Source organism: Populus nigra, chromosome 5, assembly GCF_951802175.1.
Source record: "Populus nigra chromosome 5, ddPopNigr1.1, whole genome shotgun sequence".
In the NCBI taxonomy this organism is placed as follows: domain Eukaryota; kingdom Viridiplantae; phylum Streptophyta; class Magnoliopsida; order Malpighiales; family Salicaceae; genus Populus; species Populus nigra.
The window spans coordinates 3,957,752-3,985,479 of NC_084856.1; the positions used below are offsets into that span (position 1 = coordinate 3,957,752).

The 27,728-nt window shown below is 32.1% G+C and overlaps 3 protein-coding genes and 1 pseudogene across 4 annotated transcripts; 2 read left to right on the plus strand and 2 right to left on the minus strand.

Moving 5' to 3' along the window:
• The first annotated feature begins 2,041 nt into the window (after positions 1–2,041).
• Positions 2,042–3,536, plus strand: LOC133693406 (4-hydroxyphenylpyruvate dioxygenase-like; annotated as a pseudogene).
• A 2,175-nt stretch (positions 3,537–5,711) lies between these two features.
• On the minus strand, positions 5,712–7,485 carry LOC133693536 (GDSL esterase/lipase At2g42990). Its single transcript, XM_062114766.1, has 3 exons — positions 7,050–7,485; positions 6,326–6,815; positions 5,712–6,056 (listed from the first exon to the last, which is right to left on the minus strand). The coding sequence occupies exons 1-3, from the start codon at positions 7,422–7,424 to the stop codon at positions 5,863–5,865; spliced, it is 1,059 nt and encodes a 352-aa protein (XP_061970750.1). The 5' UTR covers positions 7,425–7,485; the 3' UTR covers positions 5,712–5,862.
• Positions 7,486–15,697: 8,212 nt separating this feature from the next.
• Positions 15,698–16,507, plus strand: LOC133693517 (uncharacterized). The gene has a single exon (XM_062114740.1). It carries the CDS (start codon positions 15,835–15,837, stop codon positions 16,219–16,221), a length of 387 nt encoding a protein of 128 aa, XP_061970724.1. The 5' UTR covers positions 15,698–15,834; the 3' UTR covers positions 16,222–16,507.
• On the minus strand, positions 16,458–23,560 carry LOC133693516 (rRNA (cytosine-C(5))-methyltransferase NOP2C). Of its 2 annotated transcripts, none has more exons than XM_062114739.1 (13): positions 23,450–23,560; positions 23,229–23,347; positions 22,749–23,085; positions 22,446–22,593; positions 20,956–21,093; positions 20,729–20,791; positions 20,431–20,552; positions 19,824–20,025; positions 19,126–19,337; positions 18,796–18,896; positions 18,242–18,323; positions 17,657–17,718; positions 16,458–16,926 (listed from the first exon to the last, which is right to left on the minus strand). In XM_062114739.1, the coding sequence occupies exons 1-13, from the start codon at positions 23,519–23,521 to the stop codon at positions 16,812–16,814; spliced, it is 1,773 nt and encodes a 590-aa protein (XP_061970723.1). In that variant the 5' UTR covers positions 23,522–23,560; the 3' UTR covers positions 16,458–16,811. The 2 variants fall into 2 exon arrangements, with proteins under 2 accessions (XP_061970723.1, XP_061970722.1); XM_062114738.1 differs by having other exon boundaries at positions 19,824–20,031.
• Between the last annotated feature and the right edge of the window lie 4,168 nt (positions 23,561–27,728).

Here is a 27,728-nt window from a genome sequence, read left to right on the forward strand (position 1 = left end):
CAGGTTTGCAGCTGTTAAAAACCAGACCAGCAAGTGGTCTTTTTAGAAACTTTTTTTTTTTCATGGCAGCATTTTCCCAAAACACCGAAAAATAAAATCAATTAATATGAGGAGAATTTTTTGGCAATATTTTTCCAACGAACCAAGAAATCAAATCAAATCAATTACTAGGCAATTTGCACGTCCATGAACATATGCAAGGTTTTTCCTAACAAACTAAAAATATGAAATCGATTAATTTCTAACTAGGAGGATCACATTGTCCAGATAGTATTAGTGTTGCCTCGCATCGCATGATATGAGGAGAATAATTGAAGGTTTTGTCTAACTCATTAAATAAACAAAATTAACTCATATCAAAATTCATTAAATAATCAAAATTAAGTCAACACCTGCATCTTGATAACAAAACAAAGTAAAGAAAGAAAAAAATAATTTAAAATATGCATGGCTCTTTGCATTATGATGTACATAAATTATTTGGTTATAAATTATTATGTTGTATAGTGACTGAAATCATTTAATTTTTTTATTATTAATGTAGGTGTCTGGGTTAATTTATGCGTATCTCAATTAATCTTGCGGACCTTAAAGTTAACGACCATATAAACTTTCATTGACCCTGAGATTTGTAGGACTCGAACTAGTAACTTCTAAGAAGCAAACACATGACCTGACTAATTAAATTACACACTTTCAAGTTTAATAATTTTTTGTAATTATTATTGCTGTGTTGTTTAAATTAAAATTATTATGAAGACCATAACTATTAAGCAATGGACAATGGAGTATTAAAATCTTTATCAAACACTTACATGGTGTTTTTAATTAATGCAAAACAGTAAAAATTATAAAAAGTAGGAGGCAAAACAAATTCTTAATATTCAGACATCGGATTCAATTTTTGATGACTTTCCTTGCGACAAATATTGTCTATTGCTTTAATTTGAATCAATTAAATGATCATTAATCTAGGTTAAATAATTAAACGTTGTGAATATAAAAGATAATTGATTCCTAAAAAAATGGTGTTATTTGGGTTTTTCTTTTCTTTTCTAAATTCACTCCACCATGGTGTAGTTGTAAAATCCCTTTGTAGTATTTATTTTCTCAACAGTTTATGAGAAATTGAAAATTAAATTAAAAATTTATATTTTGTTTTTTAAAGTCTAAATAATAATTACATAAAAAACTAAAAATGCTCAATTTTTACATAACAACAAGACATAAATTATCTTGAATTAGAACAATAAAATGATCTTTTCATCATTTAACAGAATCAATCTTTTTATTTGTCAGATTTATTTTTTATTTTTTTTATTTTTTATTTTATTTAAGATAATTTTAAATTTGATTTTTTTTATGATTTATCCCCCTTTATTTTTTTCCTATTAAATTTTATCTTTATTTTTATAATTGTTATTTTTTTTACTTTAATAAATTTTTTAAATTAATATTTTATTTTTAATTTTATCATTAAACATTAAATTGTTGCGTATTGAGTTTCTTGATTGAACTTGAATTTAGAATTTCAAGGATTTCGAGTTTGAATTAAAAGATTTGTCCAGGTTTATATATATATATATATATATATATATAGATTCTACCTTATTATTTGTTTACTTTCTATTTGATTAATCCTTATAAGACGATGGTGGATACAGCAGCCGGATGATATGAATTAAACTACTATATTATATCCCGGGTTTAAGCTCTGTCGGCCATATCTACAAGAAAAAACTCCCTTTCACTCTTTTTGTAGGCTATCAAACAGATCAATAGATTCAATTATAACTGGAAGTGATACCCAACCAGTTGTGTTCCTGTCTTTACTTTTTTCTTTTTCTTTTTTCTTTTTTGAATTAAAATTAAAGTTAATCAAAAGAGCATATCCCAGAAGGGGGTATTAGTTCCTCGTAAAAGAGAGAGTAGAAGTTAATAAAAAGAATGTCACGGCAAAAAAAAAAAAACACATCTTCACCTCTGCTGTAGCACCTTTTCTTTTTGTTCTTCTCTGCAATTACTGCTGCGGTCTTTTTTTTTTTTTTTTTTGATAAAGCTGTTGCAGTCATTTTAAGATCTCCCAATGGGAGCATTTTCTCCATGTTGGTTCACGAAACCTGCCGCAACTTCTCCGCCAAACACGGCCTCGCAGTCCGCGCCATCGCCATCGAAGTTGACGACGCCGAGCTAGTCTTCACCACCAGCGTGGCACACGGCGCCAAGCCGTCGGCCTCTCCAATCCTCCTTGATAATGGTGCCGTTATCACCGAGTTTCACCTCTACAGGGACGTCGTTTTAAGATACGTAAGCTACAGCAATTCTGAAAACGACGATTCTAGCCCTGACAATTGGTTTTTGCCTAAATTCGAGGCAGTGTCATCGTTTCCTTTGGATTACGGGATCAGGAGATGAGACCATGCGGTTGGAAACGTGCCGGAATTGGCTCCGGCGCTGAATTACGTACGTTAAGGAGTTCACTGGTTTTCATGAATTTGCGGAGTTCACGGCGGAGGATGTTGGGACGAGCGAGAGTGGGTTGAATGCGGTTGTTTTGGCTAATAACGAAGAGACAGTGCTGTTGCCAATGAACGAGCCGGTTTTTGGGACTAAAAGGAAGAGTCAGATACAGACTTATTTGGAGCACAATGAAGGGGTTGGAGTGCAACATTTGGCGCTTGTGAGTGAGGATATTTTCAGGACTTTGAGGGAGATGAGGAAGTGCAGTGCAGTTGGGGGATTTGAGTTTATGCCTTCGCCACCGCCCACTTATTATAAGAACTTGAAGAGTAGAGCTGGGGATGTATTGAGCGATGAGCAGATTAAGGAGTGTGAGGAATTGGGGATTTTGGTTGATCGAGATGATCAAGGGACTTTGCTTCAGATTTTCACCAAGCCTGTTGGTGATAGGTATTTCCAAAACTTCTTTGATAGAGTGAATTTATTATTGCTTTATAGGATGGATAGTTTAGAGTTCATTTATTTTATCTTATTAAGTTTTCTTTGATCTTATGGGATCGCTAATTGTTTCCTTTTTTTTAAGTGTTGGAAACTTAATGTTAATGGGGCATCTTTAAAATAAGTTTTGGATCATGAACAAGGTTTAGTTAGGCCTCTGGCTAGGAAGATCCGAGGGGATTTATTTAGTTGTGGTTTTGGCAGGCCAACAATCTTTATAGAGATAATTCAGAGAGTGGGGTGCATGCTCAAGGATGAGAAGGGCAGGGAATACCAGAAGAGTGGACGTGGAGGATTCGGGAAAGGAAATTTTTCAGAGCTCTTTAAGTCGATTGAGGAATATGAGAAGACACTTGAAGCCAAAAGAATTTCAGAAACAACTTCAGCATGAGAACTTGAGAAGCTTCCTCTCTTAGCTGGTCTTTCTGGAAAACTTGCTTTTTAATGCTCAATAAGTTTGTTGAACCATCCAATCACAACGTAAATTGTTGATATGCCGGTGAACTGTGGTAATAACTCAGGATCCATGCTGTAAGTTACTGTATGCTAAATAGAATTCTGAACTTCAAATTTTACAACGCAGTTGTTATTTATTTATTTATCCCTGAAGCATGTGGAGCAATTAGCTTTATAGTTGGAAATTGGAATATCTAGGCTAAATGTGGTCGTGGATTGCATAAATATCAGACAACCTCTGTCTAGTTTTTCTCCTAAAGTCACTCCCTTGATAAGCTCTGTTGAGTCACATTATCCTTAATCCTAAGTAAGAAAACAAATTCTAAAGCAAAAAATTCATCGGCTTTGCTTCGTTTTGCAATGAAATTGTGACGGAGATGAACTACATGGAAAACTTCTTCCTCTTTAGGCTGAAACAGAATTTGGTGTTTTTCATAGATATGGGAGCGCTCTTAAATCATTATTCCGATGAATTCATAAGGATTGGTTTTCTGTTTTTTAGATTGGATGAATTCCTAAAGATCGAGGCTCTATTTGGGAAATTTTCAACGATCTTGTGTTGTAATATGCTTTCACTTCTGCCATTTTTCAGTGATCTTGTGTTATAAAATTGGCAACTGAAGCCAGATTGGTTAGGTTCTCCTTTAACCGTGAAAGTGAGACAAATCACGCATGACAATCTTTGCAGATGTTGCTTATTGAAAATGAACTTGTTAATGTTCTGTAAGCTATTGAATTATGTAATTACAACGTAAATTGTCGAAAGATATCAGTAGCGGTTCTTTCAACTCAGAGTCAGGCGCCATATTTCGAACTACAAATTTTATCCTGCAGTTTTTATTTTCAAGCCTGAAGTGGTCTTTAACTACAACCACTCTATTTATTTCTGGACTATGTTTTCTATGAAGGCGTTCCTTGAATTTGAAATTTTTGGATATCCTATAAGTATTATTTGTCAAATAATTATCTCAATTCTATAGTTTAAATTATTAGATTAGATTTCAAAATATATTTTATATTATTTTTTAATACAATCCTCAAATTAAAGCTTTTTGGGCTTCAAACGTACACAAACTCACATTACCTTGTGCTTAATTTTTATCAAATAAATGGAATGGTGAGATTTTAACTCGTGACTGCTTGGTCATCAAGGATATAATATCATGTCAAAGAAACATTTCAACCCAATAGTTTAAACTATTAAATGGAGTTTCAAGAGATGATTTATATTATTTTCTAATATTATTATCTTTCCAGGATGAATATTGTCAAGGATGATAATTATTTCGAATTTAATGTCCGTGGACTCAAATGGGTGGAGTTTTTTTAAATAGTTATTTTATCTGGTACTGGATAGTGTATAGATTTTGCTAATATATATATCATGTATTAGAATATTTATATTTTTTGTAATTCAATATAGATCCCGTTTGTTTGTTGGAAAGTTTTTTTTTTTTTTGAAAAGTGAATTCCGGGAAAGTGAATTTCAAGAAAGTGAATTATTTTCTAATGTTTGGCAGAAAAGAAAAATAAGTTGGAAAACACTTTCCAGTATTTGGTTATGTCATGGAAAATGAGCTAGAAAATAACTTATTAATGTTTTATTTTTCTCAAGTTTATTAAAACAATGAGGAACAAATCTTACAAATTAAAAAGTTGAATGAGAATGAAATTGAAATTGAAAAAAAAAATATAATTTCATAAATTATCTTAAATAAAATAAATAATAATCAAAATAATAGAGATCAAATCTAAAAAATAAAAATAAAAATAAATGAAGAAATTAAAATAATAATAATTAACATTTCATAAATTATTTCAAATAAAATAAGTAACAATTAAAAGAATGAGAACCAAATTTGATACATAAAAATTTTCAAAAAAATAAATGATAAGGAAAAAACAAATAATAATTATAAAAATGAGGACCAAAGTTAATATAAAAATAAAATTTTAAAAAATAAAATTAAAAAATAAATATTCAAAACAAAATATACATAGCAATCAAAAGTTTGAAAATTAAATTTGATATAATTAACAAATAATATGACATTTCTAAATTTTTCACAACTTTCAAAAAGTGTTTTGCACTCAAATTTTCTAGGAAAACACTTCCCTGAAAACCAAACCAAATTTTTTTTTTGACTGGAAAGTGTTTTCTGTTAATCAACTTTTTTAATGACAAACAAACACAGAAAAATTTAAAAAATAATTTCTCAAAAAATAAATTTCAGAAAACAGACATAGCCATAATATATCCACATCTTAAAATACACATATAGACCATGAATATCTAATTTTGTAAATCCAGACCCATACTCATTGCTATCTCTAAACACCATAGTCCATACATATACCACCGTAGTATTCATTCATCACCCATGATTATAGCTACCTTCCTTTTTATCCGAAATTCAACCAGACAACCACCAATAATCACACTGCAACTCAAAGAAATTTTGACTTAAGATCCTTGAATAAATAAGCCGAAATTATTTGATTTGTTCTGTCAGTGAGATGAAAGGCGTCCCAAAATACATATTTGTCGGCATCTGTGCATGTAAGTGGATGGTCTCGAGTACACATAATTCCCATCTCAAATGTTCCTGAGCCACAACATCCTACTTCTGCATTCTCAAATCCTGCAATGAAAACACAGCATTATTTGACTTTGAACAGATTAGTGTTCCACCGGATGAGAAGGAGGAGGAGGAGGAAGGGAAGAAATCACCGAAATGTCAATTACAAATCACATTGTTTTGTTTTTGTCTGATGTAACCGTTTGTAGTTAACTGATCTACTCCTTAAATCAGTTGAGGGATCAGCTCTTTTTGGTTAGTTTAATGTCATCAATAGCAGTGGCAGAGAATAGCAGATGCTGACCAACCAACAAAAAAAAAATCAAACTTACCGTACTGTGAGGGTGCTGTGATGAGTTGCAACAGTAAGTCGTATGGATTTGCAAACAACACTTTCATTCCAGGAAGTTCATCATTCAGTTTTGCCACCAATTGATTCAATTTTCCATTAAATTCTAAAGCAAGATCGTTGTATTCCTTCACACAGCTGTTAGGATGCATAAAATTTGTAGCTCTCTCCAGCGGCAAACACCCCATTGGAGAAAGCCCTGTAAGGGATAATTTCCGAGCTCCGAGAGCATAAAGTTTCTTAACAAAGCCCTCAGCAAGTCCGATGAGGAAATCCTGGTATTGCTGGATCGTGAATTGTGATCTTCGGCCAGGGATGGTGTAGTAGTTTTCCAAGAAGTCATTTGTTCCTAAGCTCATTATATATAAAGCCTCTGTTATTATTTCCTTCGCTTTCTTGGCACCAAGATAGGCTTTCATTCTCCTTTGATAGTCCTTGTAGTTCTCCAGCTCTTGCCATAAAGGGATCACTCCCTGCAATGTCAACATTGGCAGCAACAATAGGGAACCACTTAAAAGGAACATTAGCTATAAATGAATGAGGCATGACCAAAGAAAAATTTAATTAATTATACAAACTACATGTTTCTCTAGAATGAGATTTAGCAAAAAAAATCGACATTTTGTAATGCCAGGAAGAAGGGTATATGAGCTTATGGAAATTAGCACGTCATAGAATCAAGAATGTCATGGAACTGGAAGGCTTACTAGCACATCAGCAGTGGCATTGTCATAGCCACTTCCAGCAGAAGCAAAGCAAACACCAGTAGCAAGATCTTGTATGTTATACATTGGATCCAAATAGGCAGGTATAGCTGGCTTGAGGCCAAAAGCCTGAGAGAGGAAGTCAGGAGGAAGGCGGCCATTGCAGAATCGCCCAGTGGCACTACCCCCTGGAAAATCACGGCCGTAAGGTGCAAAATTGCTCTTCGCAATTGTGGAAATAAAATTGTTGTTCCCTGAATCCACAGATGAGTCCCCGAACACTATGATGGCTGGAACTTTTGCGCTACATTCAGGAACTAGTAGTATTAGGATTTGTATTAAGAAGAGAATTAGCCCTGGGATCCACATGCATGCCATGACAGAATTTGTTAGCAGCTTGGAACGAGCCAATACAGTATAGGGAAATTGGCTTGCTGTATTGGCTCGAGAGAGGAGAACTTAATGTGGGAATCGAAGTTTGGTGGGAGATTTAATGGTTAGCTACTCCAGTGGCTACTGGTAACAGCTCTACTTATTTCCTCCTCTGTTGCTAGCGGGAGAGAGAGAGAAGAAATGAGTAATGAAAGCTCGGATGTACCTTACATTTTACTCCCTCCATCTTTTGAAAAGAGTCCCATGTTTCAAAATACGTCCTTTATCACAAAGTCAAATAATTAAATATCAAATTTCGTTACTTTATATCCCTTCTTAATAATTGAATTTATATATTTCTTAATTATATTTAATTTTAAAATATAATTGACACTATATTTAATATATATATATATATATTATAATTTATGTAAGAATTACAATAGGATTTTCTTAATGGACAGCGAGAGTAATAACTTACTCGAAACTGGAATTGTTTATCATAATTCGCAGAGAACTAGGAATCGCCGAGGAAAAAAATGAAGGACGGGGCTAGCATATGGTTGGAGAAAAGGAGATTAAATGAAACTGTACCCCTCCGGCCCTCCCATTTCGAGTAAGGACATATGCAAAGCTAAGCAAAGCAATTATACAGTTGTCAGTTGCCACAGCATAGCAAAGGACACACTCCATGATCGGCCCTAGATCTCCAAATAAATAGGGCTTCGGGCTGTTTAGGAGTGCTGTCATAAAATACGATGGATAAGATAAACTTAAGTTGTATACAGATATTATTTTTAAAGATATTTTTTTAATACAAGGTTATTTTTTTAGAATTTAACAAGTTTTTTTTTTTCTAAAACGAGTTATAAAAACAGATTGAAAATAAATGTCGGTAAGCTTTGTAAACACATGAAAATACTAAGTTTTGCAAATACAAAAAATACTATATCTTTCAGCACACCTTAATTATAAAAGTATATAGCTATATAAACGGCTAGCATGTAACAACTAGGTAAAAAATAAATTAAAAAATTAGAGAGTTGTTACAGCAATTTAAAATATAAAAGAGTTGTAATTCCAAGTATTTAAAAAATTATAATTTCAATTTAAGAGCCAAAAATAAATTATTACTGGAAACAAAAAGTTTAGAAAATACAAGCGTTGCCTTGCATGCAGGGGTAATTAGAGGTTTTCCTCTTGCTCAGCTCAACCTAATATGCGCGAGCTAACTGTCCTTTCCTTGTTAGTTATTATATTTTTATCAAAGTTCACTATATAAACACTAGAAAAAAAATCTTATTTTTTTTAATGTGAGATAAAAAGTTCCATATATACTTTATGTTCACAAGAAGTAAATTATGTTTTTTCAATATGGAATTAAAAACCTTTTGAAATAGTTTTTTTATTATTTATAACAAGGAGTGTAATAAAGCTTGCGTTTTAAAGTGTTTTTCGCTCAAAAATATATTAAAATAATTTTTTTAATTTTTAACATCAACATAACAAAATGATCTAAAAATATAAAAAAATATTAATTTAAAAAAAAACTCAAATTTTAAATAATTAGTGTTTTGACCAGAGTGAAACACCCCTTGACTTCACTGGTCTCGTTGAGATATTTTTGTTTGGGAGAGCGGTTGCGGTTACTTTTTAAAGTGTTTTTATTTATAAATGTATTAAAATAACTTTTTTAAAAAAAATTATTTTTAATACTAGCATATTAAAATGATCTAAAAATATCAAAAAAATATTAATTTAAAATGAAAAAAATAAAAATTTTTAAAATTTTTAAAAATATTTTTAAAATATACAGTAACTTACCATTGCATTGCATGGAGAGTTACGAAGACGTCAGCTCCACATGCGGGCGGTCGCTTCCTACTAATTTGCATGTAATATAAATACCACTGCCAGTTTAAAAAAAAAAAAAAAAGTTGATGAATCTATTACCAAAAAAATAAATTTTCCAGTGTTCTTAAGAGAGGTGCGCGCCACTTGCATGTGAACGAGAACGACAGCACAAGGAGGTCTCTTATCATAATTCCTCCAACACGCAACAAATTCTTGTTTGTAGCCAAGGGATTCACGAATCTTACATCGTTTTTTAATGTTCATATGATAGTATTAAACCAGCAAATTTTATGATGCTACCAGTATCTTTAAAATGATCATAAATAAAATATTAAATTATATAATTAAATTCAATTATACTATTTGAAATTAATATATATTATAATAAATTGAATTAGCAATTTTGCTTATTTTGCTTATAATTCAGAAATCAAATATAACAAGTCAAGAAATCACAAGATCTGAGCATTAAATTGAAGAAAAGAAAAATCAGACCTATAAAATTTAACTCAAATTAATTAAAGAAAAACTTATTAATTATCCTCTAACTTGATTTCTTGATTTACTGATTTGACCTACCTATTTCGGGTGCTATTTGCTTCGAATTCCTTTCTGTGTTTGTGTACCAACAAGGAAGGAATGAGGAATCAAGCCCGTGATTCTGCAAAATTCTTGTTGGCGTGCAATTGAGTAGATAGTAGTGAGTGCATGGATTGGGAACTCGAGAAACCATTAACAAGATGACGATTCAGACATTAATTATACCATGTTTTATCTGGGACTCTTCTCTAAATGGAATCCTTGTCTGTACAGTTCATTGTCGTCTAAAATGGCTGATTTTAATCCCTTTTTTTTTAATCTTTATTTACTATATGATATTGTGCTCATATTGTTATAGCTTCACTTATCTATATAAATCTGGCTTATTTTTTACGAAAAAAAATATTATTTCGCCCTTTGTCACCTCACTGAATATTTCAACAAGGACAAAATAATACATTCCTTTTCTGTTTGCATAATTTACAGAAAAAGAATACTACATGACATATAAAATGCTCTCAACTCTAGCAGGGCTCATGGGCGTACGTACCTCTGTGGAGAAATAAACAACATTACAAGGAACATGTGATTCTTGGCTTTAATTTGAAGTCATCACCTAAGAACTCCAGATTAGTTTTCGTTAAAATACAAATCAGGAAAAACCATGCAAAACCAAGTCATATATAGAAGATAATCTTTAAGCATGAGGAGCAGAGAATATATATACAAATTAAGGACATACCTCCATGGAAAATCCATCACGGCTGGCTCAACCCCTGAACTAGAATAGAACACATGAATACTATGATAGCAATACAAATCAAAAAGATCAAATAAATTATCAAAAAATCATTGCTTACATTATATATTCACAATAGCAATAAAGATCAAATGGATCAAGGAATTTTTTTATAAAAAACCATTGCTTACATTATTAACCTATGTTGGATGTTTGTTGAGCAATGGTGGTTGTTGTAACAAGGAAAGATTATGGTGTATGGTGGAGTGAGATGGTGATTGAACAAGATATAGAGTTATGTGGACTAGTAATGGCCAGAAATTAGGGAGAAACATAATCTTAAACAATTCATTTAAAAGAAAATGATCTCGAAAAGGTGAATCAAAATCATATACCAAAAGCAAACAATATAATCATAACCTAGGAAAAAAAAAACAACCTTGAACATACAAAAGAAAACATGAATATTTAACGCAACAAAAGAAGAAACATACCAAGAAGAGAGCTGCAAAAGAGAGCATAGACTAGAGAGTTGCAGGCACGAGAGATCAAGAGAGTAGGTGAGTAGAGGTGGGAGTAAGAGGCTGAGGGGGCATGCGACTGCATTAGTGAGGTATTGGTTTATATTTTGAAAAAAAATCATTTTATATTTAGTTTAGCTTTCATATTCTATTTGGATTTGATAATGCTATTAAATTCAAGTAAAAAGGTAAAATTTAAAATTCCTTGACGTAGTTCCTTGCCTACCACGATAATGAAATGTAAAATTCAGATATATTTATGTAACAAGGTTTTGTGATGGTTGGAATATGATATTAGTTAAGTGAAGGTTTTTTTATGATTGGAATATGATATTGGTTAAGTGCCTCCTCAAATAGCTTTATTCTTCAATATTAAGAAAAATTCTCTTGAAGAATGTCTCTGGTACCGGCAAACATTTTTTTTTTGGATATTTGAAAACACATAGTAAAGTCAATAAATTTACAAAAAAAAAGATAAATATACTTAAAGAGCTTTTACATTATGAAATTTAGGATGTTCTTGTGTTGAAATGATGCCTTTTTAATGTAAAAACACTTGAACCTCTTACCTGATAATTCAAAGGGTATTTATAACCTTTAATCCATTTCTTTTTCTAAGATACAGAGGTTGGAGAGTAGTTTCATCATAATAATATTTATAAGGGATAAATATCTTTTATACAAGAATTAATAAGTATTAATGGAGAGGGATATTTCTTATACAAGTATTGATCAGGGATAAATATCTCTTACACAAGTATTATAAAGAAAAAAAAAATACCTAGTGTATATCTTTTGACTTAAAAATGAGACCAAGATCTGCTCCTTAAGGTTGGGCTCAAGCTCATATTTGAGCCCATCACACCTGGGCTCGGGTTTAGTGATCTTATTTATGATTTGATAGATATTGATTTATATTTTCTATTAATTTTTAATTTTTATTTTGATAATAATTATGTTGATAAGGATAACATAAATAATTACAATGATGACAGTGATGATATCCTCATTGATAAGTTAGAGAGCGGGTGCAAAGAGAACATAAAAGATATTTAGCAAAAATAAAATTATTGATTTAAACTATATTAATCATTTTGATTACAAGCTTACTACTATTTTAAATTTAGATTTGTTCAAGGGTATTTTTAGGATTATTTAAGAAATTATAAATATTTTAGAGAAGCAGGAGAAGATTTTATAATAAAAATTCGAATAAGACTCTGTGTAGTAATGCTATTAGATAGAATTATATATTCTTGTATTTATTATTTTTCTTATATTGTTTCCAATTACTTTCACATTCCTTGAATAGAGTTAAAAAAAAAAAACTCAAATTTCATCTCTCATCAGTATATAATTTGAATGGCCTCCAGGAAGCGGAAGCACTCCATCTACAGGCTATATAGAAAGTCAAGGAGCGCCAGGAGCTAGAGCATGGCAAAAATGAAAGCTTCCCATCTCTCCGGCTTCCTGCGTGAGATTAGCCGAGGACAAGATGTAGGAAGAAGAAGCTCAACCGACAATTTAGTAGGAAAAGAGATACCAGCAAAGCTAGTCAAGCATCCTTCCATTGTTCAATTGCTCGAAATATCAGCTAAAGAACACAGGCAAGATGGATTACTAAAGATTAATTAATGCCATGTGATGCCAGTTGCTTTAAAAAGATGATGCTCCAGCTCATATCCAAGAAATAGCATTTATACTTCCTTAATTTGGATCTCCATAAGATGGTGTTGTCGTTTTCTTCTTTTCTCAGTGTTTTTTTTCCCAAACCGGCAAAAATGGTCTTAATTAGTGGTGCAGTTATTGCATTAGTTATGTATTAAGATAATAATTTTTTAAAAAATATCTTTTTAATATCAGTTTATTAAAATAATCTAAAATTATAAAAAAATATTAATTTAAAACATAAAAAAATTAAAATTTTTAAATTATTTTTTAAACATAAAAGATATAAAATTTTCCCGCAATACTGAAGCACTTCAAAGATGATCTCACCATTACTGTAGGAAGATTAGAAATCATCAATTTAGCTTGGATTTTGCCTTTTGCAATTATATATCTGGCCATAGATTCTGTTTAATGACTCTTTTTTTTTTTTGGACGCAGGGTTCTCTTACGGAAAGGGTTATTACAATCCAGATTTAATCGAATTGAAACAGCAAAGTTATTAAACCTAATATAACTTAAGGGTTTGACAGATTAATTTATTCAATCTAAAACGATGTTTTTTTAATTTTTTTAGGATAATATTGAGCTCAACCTCCTAGATCTTAGACCAACATTTATTTAGAAATTTTTCAAGACCCACATGAATCTCTTGGTAATTTTTAAAAGGCTTATGCGTGAGTTTCTCGGTATTTTATAATGATCTAATATATATTATTTTAAATGGAATATAATTTAAAATACTTTATTATTTATAGGATTGAAATGACTGTTTAGTCCCTTTTCTTTATAAAAAAAAATAAGACTCGTGGGTTATAAATATCTCATGAATCCATCAAATTTAAGATTCATAATCTTTTTATTCTCAATATTTTATCATATATATTTTCATAGATATTTATCTCTTTCAAATATCATTGTATTTTTTTTCTCTATAAAATTATTAACCTGTACACATGAAAGTCTTCATATTTATCAAAATATATTTTTTACAATACAAGTCATCTCAACTTAGTAGACATCTATATGAGTTTTCCAAGCTAATAGAGACATCTTTAACAGAGAGAACAATTAAATTATCAACTTATTATGCAACTACGCGAATCTTAATTCTAAACAACTTGGATTTTAAGAAATCATATTTGGGATTAGAGCGAGAGGGGGTCCATCAATAGCCTTACTTGTCACCGGACTTTCTGTCGAGGCAACTTGGCGTGCAAACGGCACAGCTGCATCCACATTCTGAGAATTTTCTACAACCCACCAGTGATTGAGCCACCTCTAACATGGTGTGGATAAGAAGCAAGAAGGCAACAAAAATTCTAGCACTCCAGGTATAATAAAATAGCAAGTGATATGCGATCCAAAATATAGCCCATCCACAGACAACTCTTTCGCTCATCTTTGTAATGTCGTGCAGCAATGGTTAACACAGATTGCTTCTCGTACTCGGATACTGCTGAAAGCCGTGTTATGCTCTGTGGTCCTAGGCTAGCTATTCTAGACAAAGTGCAATTGGCTGGCTGCTTGATGGGATAGAAAAGTACAAACTACAAAGCTTTCTGTGCGGTAGCTAGCCAGCAAGTACAATTTAAATTGAAATTGTCAATCTAAAGTTTATCCAGCCTGTGGGACTGAAAATAAGTTTGATTTATTTCAAAAGTAGTAGTGCTTTATCTTATTTTATTTTATTTTCGAACACCTTTTGGTTTTATCAAAATGCATATACATTTTATAAGCTTAAATGATCAAAACTATAGTCTGTGTGACTATTTTGACAGAAGAAAAATGACATGTACCCTCCTCCTCCTTTTTCTTTTTCTTCTTCTTCTTCTTCTTTATAATAAACTGACACAATTTACAATTAAAAAAAAAAGATAGAAAGAAAAACAAGGAAAGAAAAAAAAATCATGGAGACACACCAAAATTTAAATGATAACACAACTAGTACCGTTGAAAAGATATCGACGAGACGAATCCAATAACACTAAGGTAGGTCACGAACGGTGACCGGATTGGGTTACACGAGCCGTCCAAATATGCTAGAGCTCATTTGTCTTTGAATGGCTCATGTGGCACACTCCGGTCATCGTTCATGACCTTCCTTGATGTCATTGGATTTGTCTTGTCGAGATCTTTTCAACGGTACCAGTGGTATCGTCACCGGAGCTTCGGTGTGCCTTCGGGATCTTTTTACTGTTTTCTCTCTTCTTTCTTCACAAATTACAAGGAGGAGAAATGAGAGAAAAAAAAATAAAGAAACAAAAAAAAGACTCTGAATACAGATCGAAACTCCAATAATAACATTATTGGTATCATTGAAAAAATCTCGATGAGACGAATTCAACAACATCAAGAAAGGTCGAGCGGTGATCGGAGTGTGCCACACAAGTCGTCCAAATGCAAATGAGCCCTGACATATTTGAATGGCTCGTGTGGTCCACTACAGTCACTGCTTGTGACCTTTCTTAGTGTTATTGGACTCGCCTCGTCAAAATCTTTTCAACAGTATCAATGGTGTTGTCATTAGAGTTTTGGGGTGTCTCCAAGATTTTATTTTTTTTTTGTTTCTTTGTTTTTTTTCTCTCCTCTCTTCCCTCTATTTATTAAAAATTATATCAGCTTATTTTTAGAATTGGAGAGAATCACATATGATATTTGCGATGTTATATGCAAGAAAGTTGTTGATATCATATACAAGAGAATCTTACTATTTTTCTAAATATTTTTTTGTACTGTATTATTTTATCTTTCTTTTTTTCAAGTGCTAAATTACAAAAAAAAAAAAAAAAAAAAAACCTCCTTTCTAAGCTTAGCTTTCAAAGGTTAATGTCTTTCATGGTCCCCATATACGCGTGTTTGGAGGTTGTACTATATTCAGCACGCCAAGTACATCTATCAAATTGTCGAAGAGTATCGAGATATCCATAAGCTATCCACAATCACATGACTTGGACACTGATTTAGCTTCCCACTTACAGGTCTTGACGCCAGGACGTAAAGAGGTGTTTATATATAGCCGTCTATCCCCTATCGAGTCATCTGAGCTTCTTCTTTCTTTCTTTTCTTTCATTTTGTGCCTAAAAATACGTCCATGGATTCTCCAGACAGTTTAAGCAATGTTAGAGGTGATTTTGAATTTGAAGAATTGGAAATCACAGAGCATGATGGTGCCCTCCTAAGGGACTTGCTCCAAGAGACGAAAATTGAGGTTGGTGGTGATGGAGCAGACATTAAAGAATCGTTGGAGGTGAAGAATGATTCCGAGGTGAGAGTAGATATGCAGGCCTTCTTCGAGCAAAACTCTACTCTCCTCCAGGAAGTTGAGGCTATGATGGAGGTGAATCCAGCATTCCCATATGAAGAAATAACTCCATGGTACGTAGATGACACTGCTGGGATGGTTGAGTTCGGTGATATTGGAGACGCTTTACAGCTCTCCGATGAAGAGTTCTTTTATGGGAGCTTGTGGCAGGATTAGCTAGATGCAAGACATTGTACTCAAAGCATATTTGCACTTCGCTATAAAATTCGAAACTGAACGCTCCTAAGACTGAGAATTCCAAGTTTAACCAGTAGACTGCACGCATATATGCAATTGGGAGGTGGGAGGGTAGTCGCGGGTTTTCTACATCCTTCACAATTGCCTTTGTATTATTATTAATGAGCACCTCTTCTGAAGAATAAAAAAGATAGAAGCGAGGTCTAATTGTTGAGTGTTTTAAAAACAGTAAGCTAGTAAATACGTTCAGCTTGCCTGCTCTTCATTTTTCTTCCAGAGTTCTACGGTCTCGTGTGTTTCTAATCCAAAATTGTCCTACACAAAAGCAATGCATGAAATAACATCCGTTCCCGACACTCTTCAGGACCAACAAATCCTTGCGAGAGAAAAATGATTGCCTCGAGAATTATTTACCATACATCACGTTTTACATCAAGGACATGTATCTGGGCTTTCATTTACCACCAACCAGTAATAAAATGGTGACATCTTTGATAGCTGCAGCGTTTTCTTTTAAGCTAGACTGCCCGGTCTGTTTCCATCTCGCTGAAGTTGCACTCTTCACGGAGTCAAACGTCTTTGGAGCCAACAGAAAACTTGGCTATGAAAAACCCAATTGTATCCAGGGAAGACGATGGATCGAACCTCTGAACAAATTCCTCCTCACCGGGTCTTAACCACTCCCTGATGTTACAGGCACCACAGAGTTTATTCATGGGGAAAAAAAATAACATAGGAATTACATATGTGGCTTTGTACAGAGACTTGCATAGGGCAAAGAAAGCTACTCAGCATGAACATTTCCTTACCAATAGTGATTTGTGTAGATGCGCCGCAAAGAAGAAAAGGATCAATGCAACAGAAAAGATAAAAATTCTAAAGGAAAGATTAAAAGAAACGGGATAGAATATTCTTTTGAAGTTTTGGTAGTCAAAATAAGAACCAGCATGCCATGTGTTACACAAACAAGGAGAAAAGGTTGATAGCAATGGAGTTCCACACGGACAAAGGAAGACTTTAATAACAGAATGTAATGGTATAAAATCACAATGACAATGCAGAGACAGATTTGGAGTGCACACTAAAGTTCTAGCATAGAAATAATCTTAAAACACCTTTAAAGTCTGCAGCGGTTGTTACTTCTAAGTTCAACAATGTCAATGGTCAAACAGAAAGCTTATTGCAACTCAATATTGATTAATAAACAAATAAATTGAGAGAGCAAATATGTGCAATAACAGCAGCATTCACAGCCAAGGAAAAACAGTGCTATTTTCACCCAATTCTCCAACAAATAAAATGGCTCATGTGGTACATAAAAGAAAATTTGTGGTCGATATTTCCTGTCTTTGTAGGAAAATCTAAAGGAATCATTTGTCAGCGGAAAAGTCACATGCAGGATAGCAGTACTTACTCTGTGCGTCCATTAGGAGATTCAAAAGAGCCAACAAGGCCAGGTCCTCCAACTCTCGGATTCTGAAATTGATCATAAGAGTTTATTCAAGTGCATGTCCAATCAAACAGATGCATGAGTATGTGTGCGCATGTAGGTGTTGGGTTTACATAATATGGGGTCATACTTTAATCTTTTAATCTAGGAAAGCACCACAGGATTTGTTAGTATTTACCATAAAGTATGCAATGACAGTGACCATTAAGAACCATACTTTAATATGTCATCTTGCATGCAAAAATAACTCCATGCTCACACAATTGCGTAAATGAATTACAAACTACACCTCCTCACAAACACATTCAAGCAACACGAAATAGACCAGATACAATTTAGGGAAATCCAAAGGATACAAAAACAAGAAGATCTGAACTGTGAACTTTGAAAGGTTATCTCAGCAAGAATTACAGGTTTTCAAACAAGCATGTTAATGAAAGACCTCAAGTATCATAAAACACAGGCCAGAAACTTAGTGGTCAACTTATAACCACAATTTCAAGCTTGAGATGTGAAATTTGTTGTTAATGGTAAGAATGAAGAAGAAACCTGTGATGCTAAGGAGAGGAATTTATATGTATCCAAAGCATATCGAACCAAAGCTTCATTCTCACCAGGGTTTATCGTACATCTAGCAAAACAAGGGCGAAAAGGTGTGAAGAGTATACCTCAACAGGTACTGTAAGAAATAATATATCAAAACAGCTATTGAGAGCGAGTTAAGCACGTGATGCCAGAATTCCCAAACATAAATACATAGTTTATATTGTTTATACTAATTGTTCTTTTTATTTTCCATTACGCCACAAACTTTTAGCACGTCATCAAAAGCATGTTTAGTGATACATGCATTTCCACAAGGTGAATGTGGAGAATTTAGAAAAAAGAGAAACAAAAACACTGCTATTGCTCTCCCCACTCGATTGTATCAACTAATTGGGCAACATTGAAACAACTAATCCTTTAACTGAGTGGATCCATAATTTATGTGGGCATCAAGCATGCACCTTATCATCCTGTAGGTAAACTTCTTTTACATTCCTTTTAAATTATAACAACAAATGCACAACAAAATAAAAAAGAGGCAATTAATGCATACTAACGTTGAATACACAATCACACCACCAGGGCGAACTAGTTTAACAGCCTGGTCAAACATTCTCCTTTGATACGTTGCGTGTTTTTTTAGAGAGTCTATTGTTACCTGGAAAAAGTGACACCAAAATCAATTTCTACATAACAGTAAACCTCAATAAGTTGATGGAAGAAACAACCATTAGACATGTAGTAAACCAAGGGGGAAATCCCCTCATGAGAGAGTAATAAAAATCTATTTCAAGTGTTCTTTTTTTACCAGTAGTCTCAAAATATCAAAACAAGAAAATATTATAGAAAACAAAAGGGCAAATGAGTTGTAGTTTAGATTCTCCTACCTCACCAGCAAAAAGCCTAGGTCTCAAACCAAGAGCAGAGCAGGGAGCATCGAGGAGAACTCTATCAAAACTATCAGGGTAAAAGCCTTTTGAATTTTCAACTTTGCCACCAATGCACTGATTCCTTCCTGGTCCATTCCGCATTCTTCGCTTAGCCTTCCTGATGTCAGCTTTGCTAACATAAGTTCCCCCATTCTCTATTGCATTGCTAACTAAAATATTAAAGATTAAAGAGGAGCTTATAAATAGAGGGAAAGACATTTTTGTCAATGGAAGTTCTTAAAATGGCCTAAAGTTCCTTAAAAGTTCTGATCATGGATGGAATTTCAAGGTCTTACATTGAGAAGAATTCTTAAAATGACCAAAAGCATTTAATACATGCGACAGTGACTATTTGCAATAAATTGTACCTCAAACTGTCCGGTTAGCAAGCTCCGTGAAAAAACTGGCGTAATTTCAAATGAAGAAGTTCTTGTGTTTCTTAAATAATCAGCAGGGGTCAATATAGAGTTGAGAAATATGGAGTAAAGTTTACCTAGGGCAATTTTGGCATAACTACTGTATATTTATAAGATAGTTTCAAGACACTAGAAATACCTAACTTAAATACCTCTCTTTGCTTTTATTTTTAATCAATTTACTGCTTGTTTCGATAAAAAGGTGTATTACAACAATGAAAAAGAGCAGGATTTGCACACCATTATCCTCGCATGTTTTATCCAGATTAAACCCTTCAGCAGTAGAAGATGATGCTTTCTCCTCGTGAAACCTCAATGAGTTAGAAATTTGATTTGTGTTTATATCATCTGCTTCATTTCTTTGACGAATAGCTTTGAGAACATCCAGTTTATAAGTTGTAATACAAGTCAAGCTCATTTCAGCAGCCAATTTCTGAATATCCTGTACCTATAAAAAAGCAAGAACCTAAAATCCTGAACACAAAGATGAGAAGGAAAATCGAATATTAAATCTTCAAAGGAAAACTTTTATAGCATCAAATGTAATGAGAATCTGAATTATCATGGCAATGCATTTAAAAGGAGGAACAAGAAATAATGTTGCCATATTTTTTTTCCTGGGATCAAGAAGAGTTTTGTTAGAAAGAAAAGGGGAAAAAATTACAAAAAAGAGAATGTGGTGCACATTCTACAGAAGTAAAAAGTTGCTAAATTCTATACTAAATTCAATAAAGCATCGACACCTAGTTATAGCCATGCAACAGGGCAAGGGTCTGTGATGCTAGAGCCATGCAATGGGAATGGGAATGGGAATGGCATTCTATCATGACATCTACTAAAGTCCCACCTTATTATGAGACCTATCAAGTGCAACCAACTCTCCTTCATCCTTCATAAGGAGTGCAATTGCAGTTGTCTTCCCTCCTGGTGCTGCACACATGTCCAATATCCTTTCACCTTTTTGAGGATCTAAGCACGAAAAACAGTAGAGTATCATTAAAATTCATAATAAAATGCTAAATCAAACATGTTTGCTCAAACATTTAGATGCAAATTATTTATTAAACAATCATGTTTGTACAGACATTTAGATAAGAGAAAAACAGGAATTGTACTTCAGAAGTGTGATAATATGTGGGAAATACCTAAGGCATGAGCAGTGACAATGCTTGGCAAGTTCTGAAGAAATATTTCTCCTTCAAGCACATCTGTAACCAAGAAAAGAAAGAAAAGAAGGAAAATTTCATTCGCTCACATAAAAGTAACAGATATCATTTTCCATGGAAAATCATCTTCTAGTGCAGCAGTTACACTTACACTAAATTGTCTTAAAAGGCTTGAAAATAAAGTCTGTGTAAGGAGTGAATTGTACCATAAAAAGAAGGCAGTCTAAATACTTGATTATTCATATCCACAGCAATTCCTTCTGAAGCACGGAATAAGCCAGCTCTTGACATCATTGCTTTTCCTTGGCCAATATACAAGCCATTTCTTTCAAAATAATATGGATCTACAGTGACATAACAATATGTGTCAACCTCCTATCAAGGAGTTGGTAGAGGGATAATTGTACAGAGTTTTAATAGTGAAATAATTTATGAATAAAAGATGTACACTCAAGGAAACATGTCAAGTCTAGCCATTGAACTCAAGCCAACAAGGTTATCACATGACAGGGCATCTTTGTTCATTAATTGAATTAAAGCATGCATGAATGTAGCTGTAAGACAAGTCTATCTGCATCCAATCATGTAAAACACATTTTTTTAGAGTTCTTGATTTTTTTTTCCATGACACATGTATTCTAAGGCAAGAAGTGATTCAATTTGATCAAGTAAACCAATGGTGCAGCAGTGGATGCAAATGCTATCAACTATGTATCCTATGCTTCACTAAAAAAAAAAGACTAGCTGACTAATGTCTTCAACAACTTGTGCATTCTTTTGTTGTTCCATGGATGAATCATATCTAAACTGAAATGATAAATTTTAAATTTCAGGGCATGAGCATCAAAACATTATCCACATGAAAACTGAATAATAATGGCTTCCAGATAGGCAATTTATAAGATAACAGGAAAAAATTCACAATTATTTAGAATACAAATTCTAAACTGTTGTTTTATAACATTATATGGCTAAAACAATTGTACATGGTGAGAGAGGCAGACTCATTTCCATCAAATTCTCAAAAGTCAAGATAAAGAAAGAAGCTACCATGAAATTACCCCCCCCCCCACCAGGTACTTCTATAGTGTTATTTTGAGCTACAAAAGAATTTTTCTAATGCATGTCCAGAAAAGCTCATTATGATCAATTTGGTCATGATCATATAACTTTCATTACAGGTTTAAATCGAGATTCAAACAGACTAAACTTGGTCAGAATCAAATTACAATAGAATGAGAAACAGAGGAAGGTATGACATAAGCATGGAGCTAGCTGGTTGCTCATCATCAACATGAGTGTGTATTTCCATAAATAACACCAAACAAGTTGGCTCTTCATTCAATAGCTTATGTTCTTTTAATGCCTCCAATATAAAATTTCACCCAAAAACAGAGATTTTTCACAAAAGACACCAGACGTGTTTTCAACTACATCTCCTTAAACATTAAATTTCCTACTTTAATTTGCTCTTTGAAGAAATATAGAAGTACCACCAGAGAGCATTCTCTGATCTAATGTTTAAAATCTTAGCGAAGATTAGTCTTCCTAGTGTAAGAAGAAAGATTTAGCAAAGATGATCGGTGACAACAAAAGACAGCATGTACATTTCAAAGAATACTTATTTCCTAGCAATAAAACAGAAAAACTAACACAAACAAATTTTTAAGTGACTATGAAAGAAAAAATGTCTTGCCTGTTTGTAATCCTTGTAGAACAGTCCCGCGTGTTATACTAATAGCCCATCCACCATTAGGATTGCGTTGCTCTATAGCAGCTGAAACTGCAACTGTATCACCTTTTTCAACATGAGCGCTACAAGCCATTACACCAGGAACAAATACCTACAAGTAAATCATCAGCAGAAAACAAAAGAAAACGGTTCTGGGAATCACCAAGTCCCAAGTCTACTGCATATTTCATTAACTTCCACGATATTATTTTTAAAAAGCATTCACAAACAGAATATCTAAAACAAACATTACAGAACACCCTTTACCTGAGCACCTCGGAGAACAGCTTCGGCACATTTTCTACTGACAATTACCTCCTTTGGAGGTGCACCAGGTACATAACCATAATCAATCATGTGCGGTCCAGTGCCCTTAACAAACAAAACATACTCTAAACCTGGTATCTGACACTTAACAATGGGGCCATTTTTCAAGCTTTCCTCCAGTGGACTGCCTACATTTTCATTTGGTCCTGATCCTTCCTTACCGTGACAATCACCATCAAACCCCTTTTCTTTTATAATTTCCAACAACTTCTCAATAACAGCATCACTTGTTGACTTTAGTGTGTTTACACGAACACAAGAATAACTCGACGGACGCCTAATTGAAGTAATATAACATGAAAACACAATCAGATTTAACTATAATCACATCAGTGACTCTTGTATTCTCTTTGGCAGCATACTTACTTGGTAAATAGAGAGATAAAAATAAAAAAGGTAAGAGGGAAATAGAGAGTTTACGTTAAGGCTTTAGAAATGATAGAGAAATGATCGGCGCCGTAGGCTTTAATAAAGTAGTTCTCGACCTCAGGGTTCCATCGTAAAATCGGACTGAAACAGTAACGGTCCGATGGATCCATCTGTTAAAATGAGCACGACAAGTAACAATTACTCCTACATTCTTACTACCAACTAGTATATACATGAAATATACACAGAGAGAGAGAGAGAGAGTATAGTGCCTTGGGAGTGGTAGTGGTAGAGCTTCTGCGGATAGTTTTCAGCAGCAAATGCAAATCCCTCGCTTTTTTCATTCAAAGCCGTTGATTAGGGCAAAATGCGAATATTTGAGTTGTTTATTTATAATGGTGCTGATTTAGAATGCTTTAGTCCCTCGATTTGATCTTTATTTTCGATTTAGCTTACATTTTCTATATCTATGCAGAAGTACCCCTCTTATTTTCGATTTAGAATGCCTTAGAATATTGAGTTTATCAACCAATCCAGTATTTTAGTTTTTTTAATAGTCATAAGATTTTAACAAGTCTAAAACCAGATTGCATTAACGTTACAAATGGAATTGTTGCAACAATTCATTTTCATCATGTATGGCACTGTATAATATCACTACAAAGAGTATTTTTAATGCAAATTAAAAATAAAAAAGATAGAATTTTATAAAAACTAAGTGAAACATTCATATGATTAGTAAGATCACATTTATACCTTTTAAGTTATATAAAAAAATATTCTTAAAGTGCTCTGGAAGCTCGTGACTATGTGGATGAAGTCTATCAAGATTTAATAATGACATGAAATATGTTTTTATATAAATATTTTTTAATTAAAAAAATAATAAAATAATATTATTTTAGATTGATTTTTTTGTATTAGCACATAAAAAACACTTAAAAACATTATTTTTCATGTTTTTTTCAATCAAAAAAACATTTTGACCAACAGGTTAAATTGCACCACCACCATTTATTGTCGAGGAAAGAAATTTAATTTTCTTTAAGTTTTCACTAAGTTATACTATACATGCTACATTGCAGCTTATACAAACCATTTATCTTAACCTTATTATCTCGAACGCGGGTTTTGTTGGTTAACTCAGGATGGCTCGATTTTTATTGTACAAGTTACATGTTTATCATGCTAATTTTTGTTAACTCTAGCCCTTTTTTGTCTATTTCTTATTGAATCTCTTCTTCGTATATTTAACTAATTGAAAATTAAACTACATTGTTTTTTCACTATTAAAAAAAGGGGGTTTTATCCAAAGTTCTCATGGTCGTTTTTTTTTTTAAATCTTTATCCAATTGTCCTTTAATTAATGTTGCTTTTTTTTTATCATTTGATTAAAATAAAACCAATTTATTTAACTAATCAGAGCTATAATCTAAATTGTTAAGTGTTTTTTTCTTTAAAACACGCTTGCAGCACATAAACATCATTTTTTATAAAAATAAAAAAAGAAAATAAAACTATAGCGCAACACAAACCCATGTTTAGTAATAAAATATAATTAAAAAAAATGAAAGTGGTTTCATACGTGTAAAAGGAGCTTGTAATCTTCTAGCAGGGCATGCAATGTCTTCTAGCAATCAAAAACTCCCTTTCTTCGTATCATTAGAATCATCACAACTTCTTCTTCTTGTTTGTCAGTGGCGATGAGATGGCTTATCACGGGTGATGCTTTCTTCCCTTTTTTTGCTCTATCATCTCCTCGCAATTCGCAACGAACATTTAAATTTTTAGAGTTGTTCTCTTATTTATTGATTTTTTTTATCCTTATTTTTTTTATTTTTAATTTTTCTTTTTGATCTTTTTGTAAAATTTTGATTTGCTTTAAATTTCATACTTCAATCACAATTTGTGATGTGTTGTTTTTCTCCAAGTTGATCCTCATTTTTTTTTATTTTCTAGGTCTTTATGTTAAATTGATTTTTCTTTTCAATCTCACTCTTCAAATAAAAATCTTTACTTGTCCTCTAATTATATTTTTATTTCAGTATCAACTTTATTTTCTTAATTGTTATTTTTTTTATTTTAAATTTTTTTTGTTATTTTTCTTTTAATTTTATCATTTAATATTTGATTGGTTAAGAATCGGGCTTTATGATCTTTTTAGATATAGTTTTTTCAATCCAATGATCTAGGTCACGAGTTTGAAAAGTTAAATTGACATTGTTTATTTTTACCTATTTTCTTTTCAGATTTCATCATTCATTTTAAAAAAATGAGATTTGTGATTTTTTTTTTATTTTTTTATTGAATTATTTTGATCTCATGACCTGAGTTATAAGTTTAATGAGTTAACATGGGTTAACTTGACCCTTATTACATGGTTTACAATCTTTTCATGCTAACTCGGGTTTTTTAAATATTTTTTTTACCTAATTTTATCATTATATATTTAATTAATTAGGAATCGAGGTATGTTATTTTTTTTTGAAATTTTTCTTTCCAGTTATAATGATCATTTTTTTCATTTAATTTATTTATTGTTGTTGTTTATTTTTTATCATATAATTAAAATAAATCAACTTATTTGATCTCATCTGATTTATAATCCAAGTTACATATTTTTCTTTATTCTTTAAAATATATTTACTGCACTGGGTCATCATTTTTTAAACAAAAATAATAATAATTTGACTCCATGGTGTGGCGGATATCCACATCACCAACAGAAACCATCTAGATCCTCGCCATTCCCCTCAAATTTTTTGCCCACCCAACCATCTGATTTCGTTCCCCGATGAGACCAACACATCCAACCAATATGCTTTCACATATCTTCGAATCGCAGCCATCTATATTTTTTTTTTTTGTTTAATGTGGTTATTCAAGCTAATTTATATATAATTTGACTAATTTCATGAGTTCTTAAATTAATAACCATATAAGTTTCTAGTAGCCATCATATGAGCAACTACAAGGTTCGAACCTGAGACCACAGAAGAAGCAAATCTTTTTACTATCGAATCACCACCTAAATGGTTATGAATTGATATTTTTGATATGGCAGGTTGGTAGAATTTTGTTGGTATTTTAATTTAGCCATCATGGCATGTATGAAAGTGGAGGTATTAAGCAAAAGGGACAGTTGTGGAGAGGGCGTCTAGGAAAGAAATGAGGCCTTGTCCGCCACCAGTGGCGGGGGACGACCATTGGGTCCACGAGGATCATGTTGAAGTGTTCCACAATTTTGTTCGGAAGACGGCAGTGTAATAGAAGTCGTGGGCGAAAAGCTTTTTCATTAGGTTACTAGGATTGTGTGAAGAATTCATATCTTGGGTCTGTCTTCGCCTACCAGAGCAAGGAACTTTGTTGATATATACGCTGGGAGTACTGAATTATCAGAGCTGCTTTACTGGTTGCAATTTTTTTGAGTTACGCCGAAAAGGAATCTGGGTGGTCGCATTCCGATGAGGATAAAAGGAAAAGGGTGTGGACGTGTGTTACCCGTTAATTGAAATATAATGTCACTTTTAGAAATAATCTAATTTTTTTTTTGTGGTTTTATAGAAAGTGTTATGAATTTATAAACTTTATTAAATAAATTTTAATTTTTTTTAAATAAAGATAAAATAAAATAACAACCTAAGTAATTTTTCTTTTTATTTATCTTATTTTAGAGGCCAATCCAGTAAGAACAAACAATTTTTATTTTTATATAAAATATAAAAGGAAAAATTTAAAAGTAAATTTCAATAATTTCTTTGAAATAAATTTAAAAATATCAAAAGTGAAGTTATTGATAGTAAAAATTCAGCTACTAGGAAGCTTTCTCGTTTCTAAATTTTTTTAATGATTTTTTCTTTCCTCTCCAGATGTAATAATTGAAATATCAATAAAATAAAGCTCAGGACAAAAATGAAAAAAAGCTAAAAGAAGAGAGACTAATTAATAAAAAAAAATAGAACACAACATTATGTATATTTTTTTTTAATATTATGATTTTTTAAGTGAGAAACAAAAAGATTTTGTTAATTATAAATAAAAAAAATTAAAAATATATTAATTGATAAATTAGAAAAGAGTTGTTAATTATAATTAAATACTAAAACAAAAGGTTAATTTTTCTAGTACATGCAAATATTTAACCCTAACTATTATTATTTTTTATATGTTTTTATTTATTTCATCTTAGAAGTTAATTCTACTAGTTAAGAACAAATAATTTTTATTTAAATATAAATTCCAATAATCTCCTAAAAATGTTATGAATTATTTTTTTTAAAAAAATTAATTATTATTTAAAAAGTTAAACAAAGCAATTTAAACAAAAATAAGAGAAGGGAATAAGTAAAATTTAAATTGAAAAATTAATCAAATATAAAAAGAAGTCAGCTGTAGTTTGGTTGGCCTGTTTTGAGTATAGTTGTGATTGTTTTTTAAAATGTTTTTTATTTAAAAATATATTAAAATAATATTTTTTTATTTTTTAAAAATTATTTTTGAAATTAACGTATCAAAATGATATAAAAATATTAAAAAAATATTAATTAAAAA

What these genes read in the sequence shown, in the direction of transcription:
- LOC133693516 (XM_062114738.1), bottom strand. Translation starts at nt 23,521, where the DNA reads ATGAAAAAAGCGAGGGATTTGCATTTGCTGCTGAAAACTATCCGCAGA. An exon ending in ATCATTTCTAAAGCCTTAAC is followed by an intron (nt 23,086 to 23,228) that starts GTAAACTCTCTA and finishes TACTTCAATTAG; the next exon opens with GCGTCCGTCGAGTTATTCTT. An exon ending in CTAGGCTTTTTGCTGGTGAG is followed by an intron (nt 18,897 to 19,125) that starts GTAGGAGAATCT and finishes CACTTTTTCCAG; the next exon opens with GTAACAATAGACTCTCTAAA.
- LOC133693536 (XM_062114766.1), bottom strand. Translation starts at nt 7,424, where the DNA reads ATGGCATGCATGTGGATCCCAGGGCTAATTCTCTTCTTAATACAAATC. An exon ending in ATGCCACTGCTGATGTGCTA is followed by an intron (nt 6,816 to 7,049) that starts GTAAGCCTTCCA and finishes TTGACATTGCAG; the next exon opens with GGAGTGATCCCTTTATGGCA. An exon ending in CACAGCACCCTCACAGTACG is followed by an intron (nt 6,057 to 6,325) that starts GTAAGTTTGATT and finishes TTTTCATTGCAG; the next exon opens with GATTTGAGAATGCAGAAGTA.
- LOC133693517 (XM_062114740.1), top strand. Translation starts at nt 15,835, where the DNA reads ATGGATTCTCCAGACAGTTTAAGCAATGTTAGAGGTGATTTTGAATTT.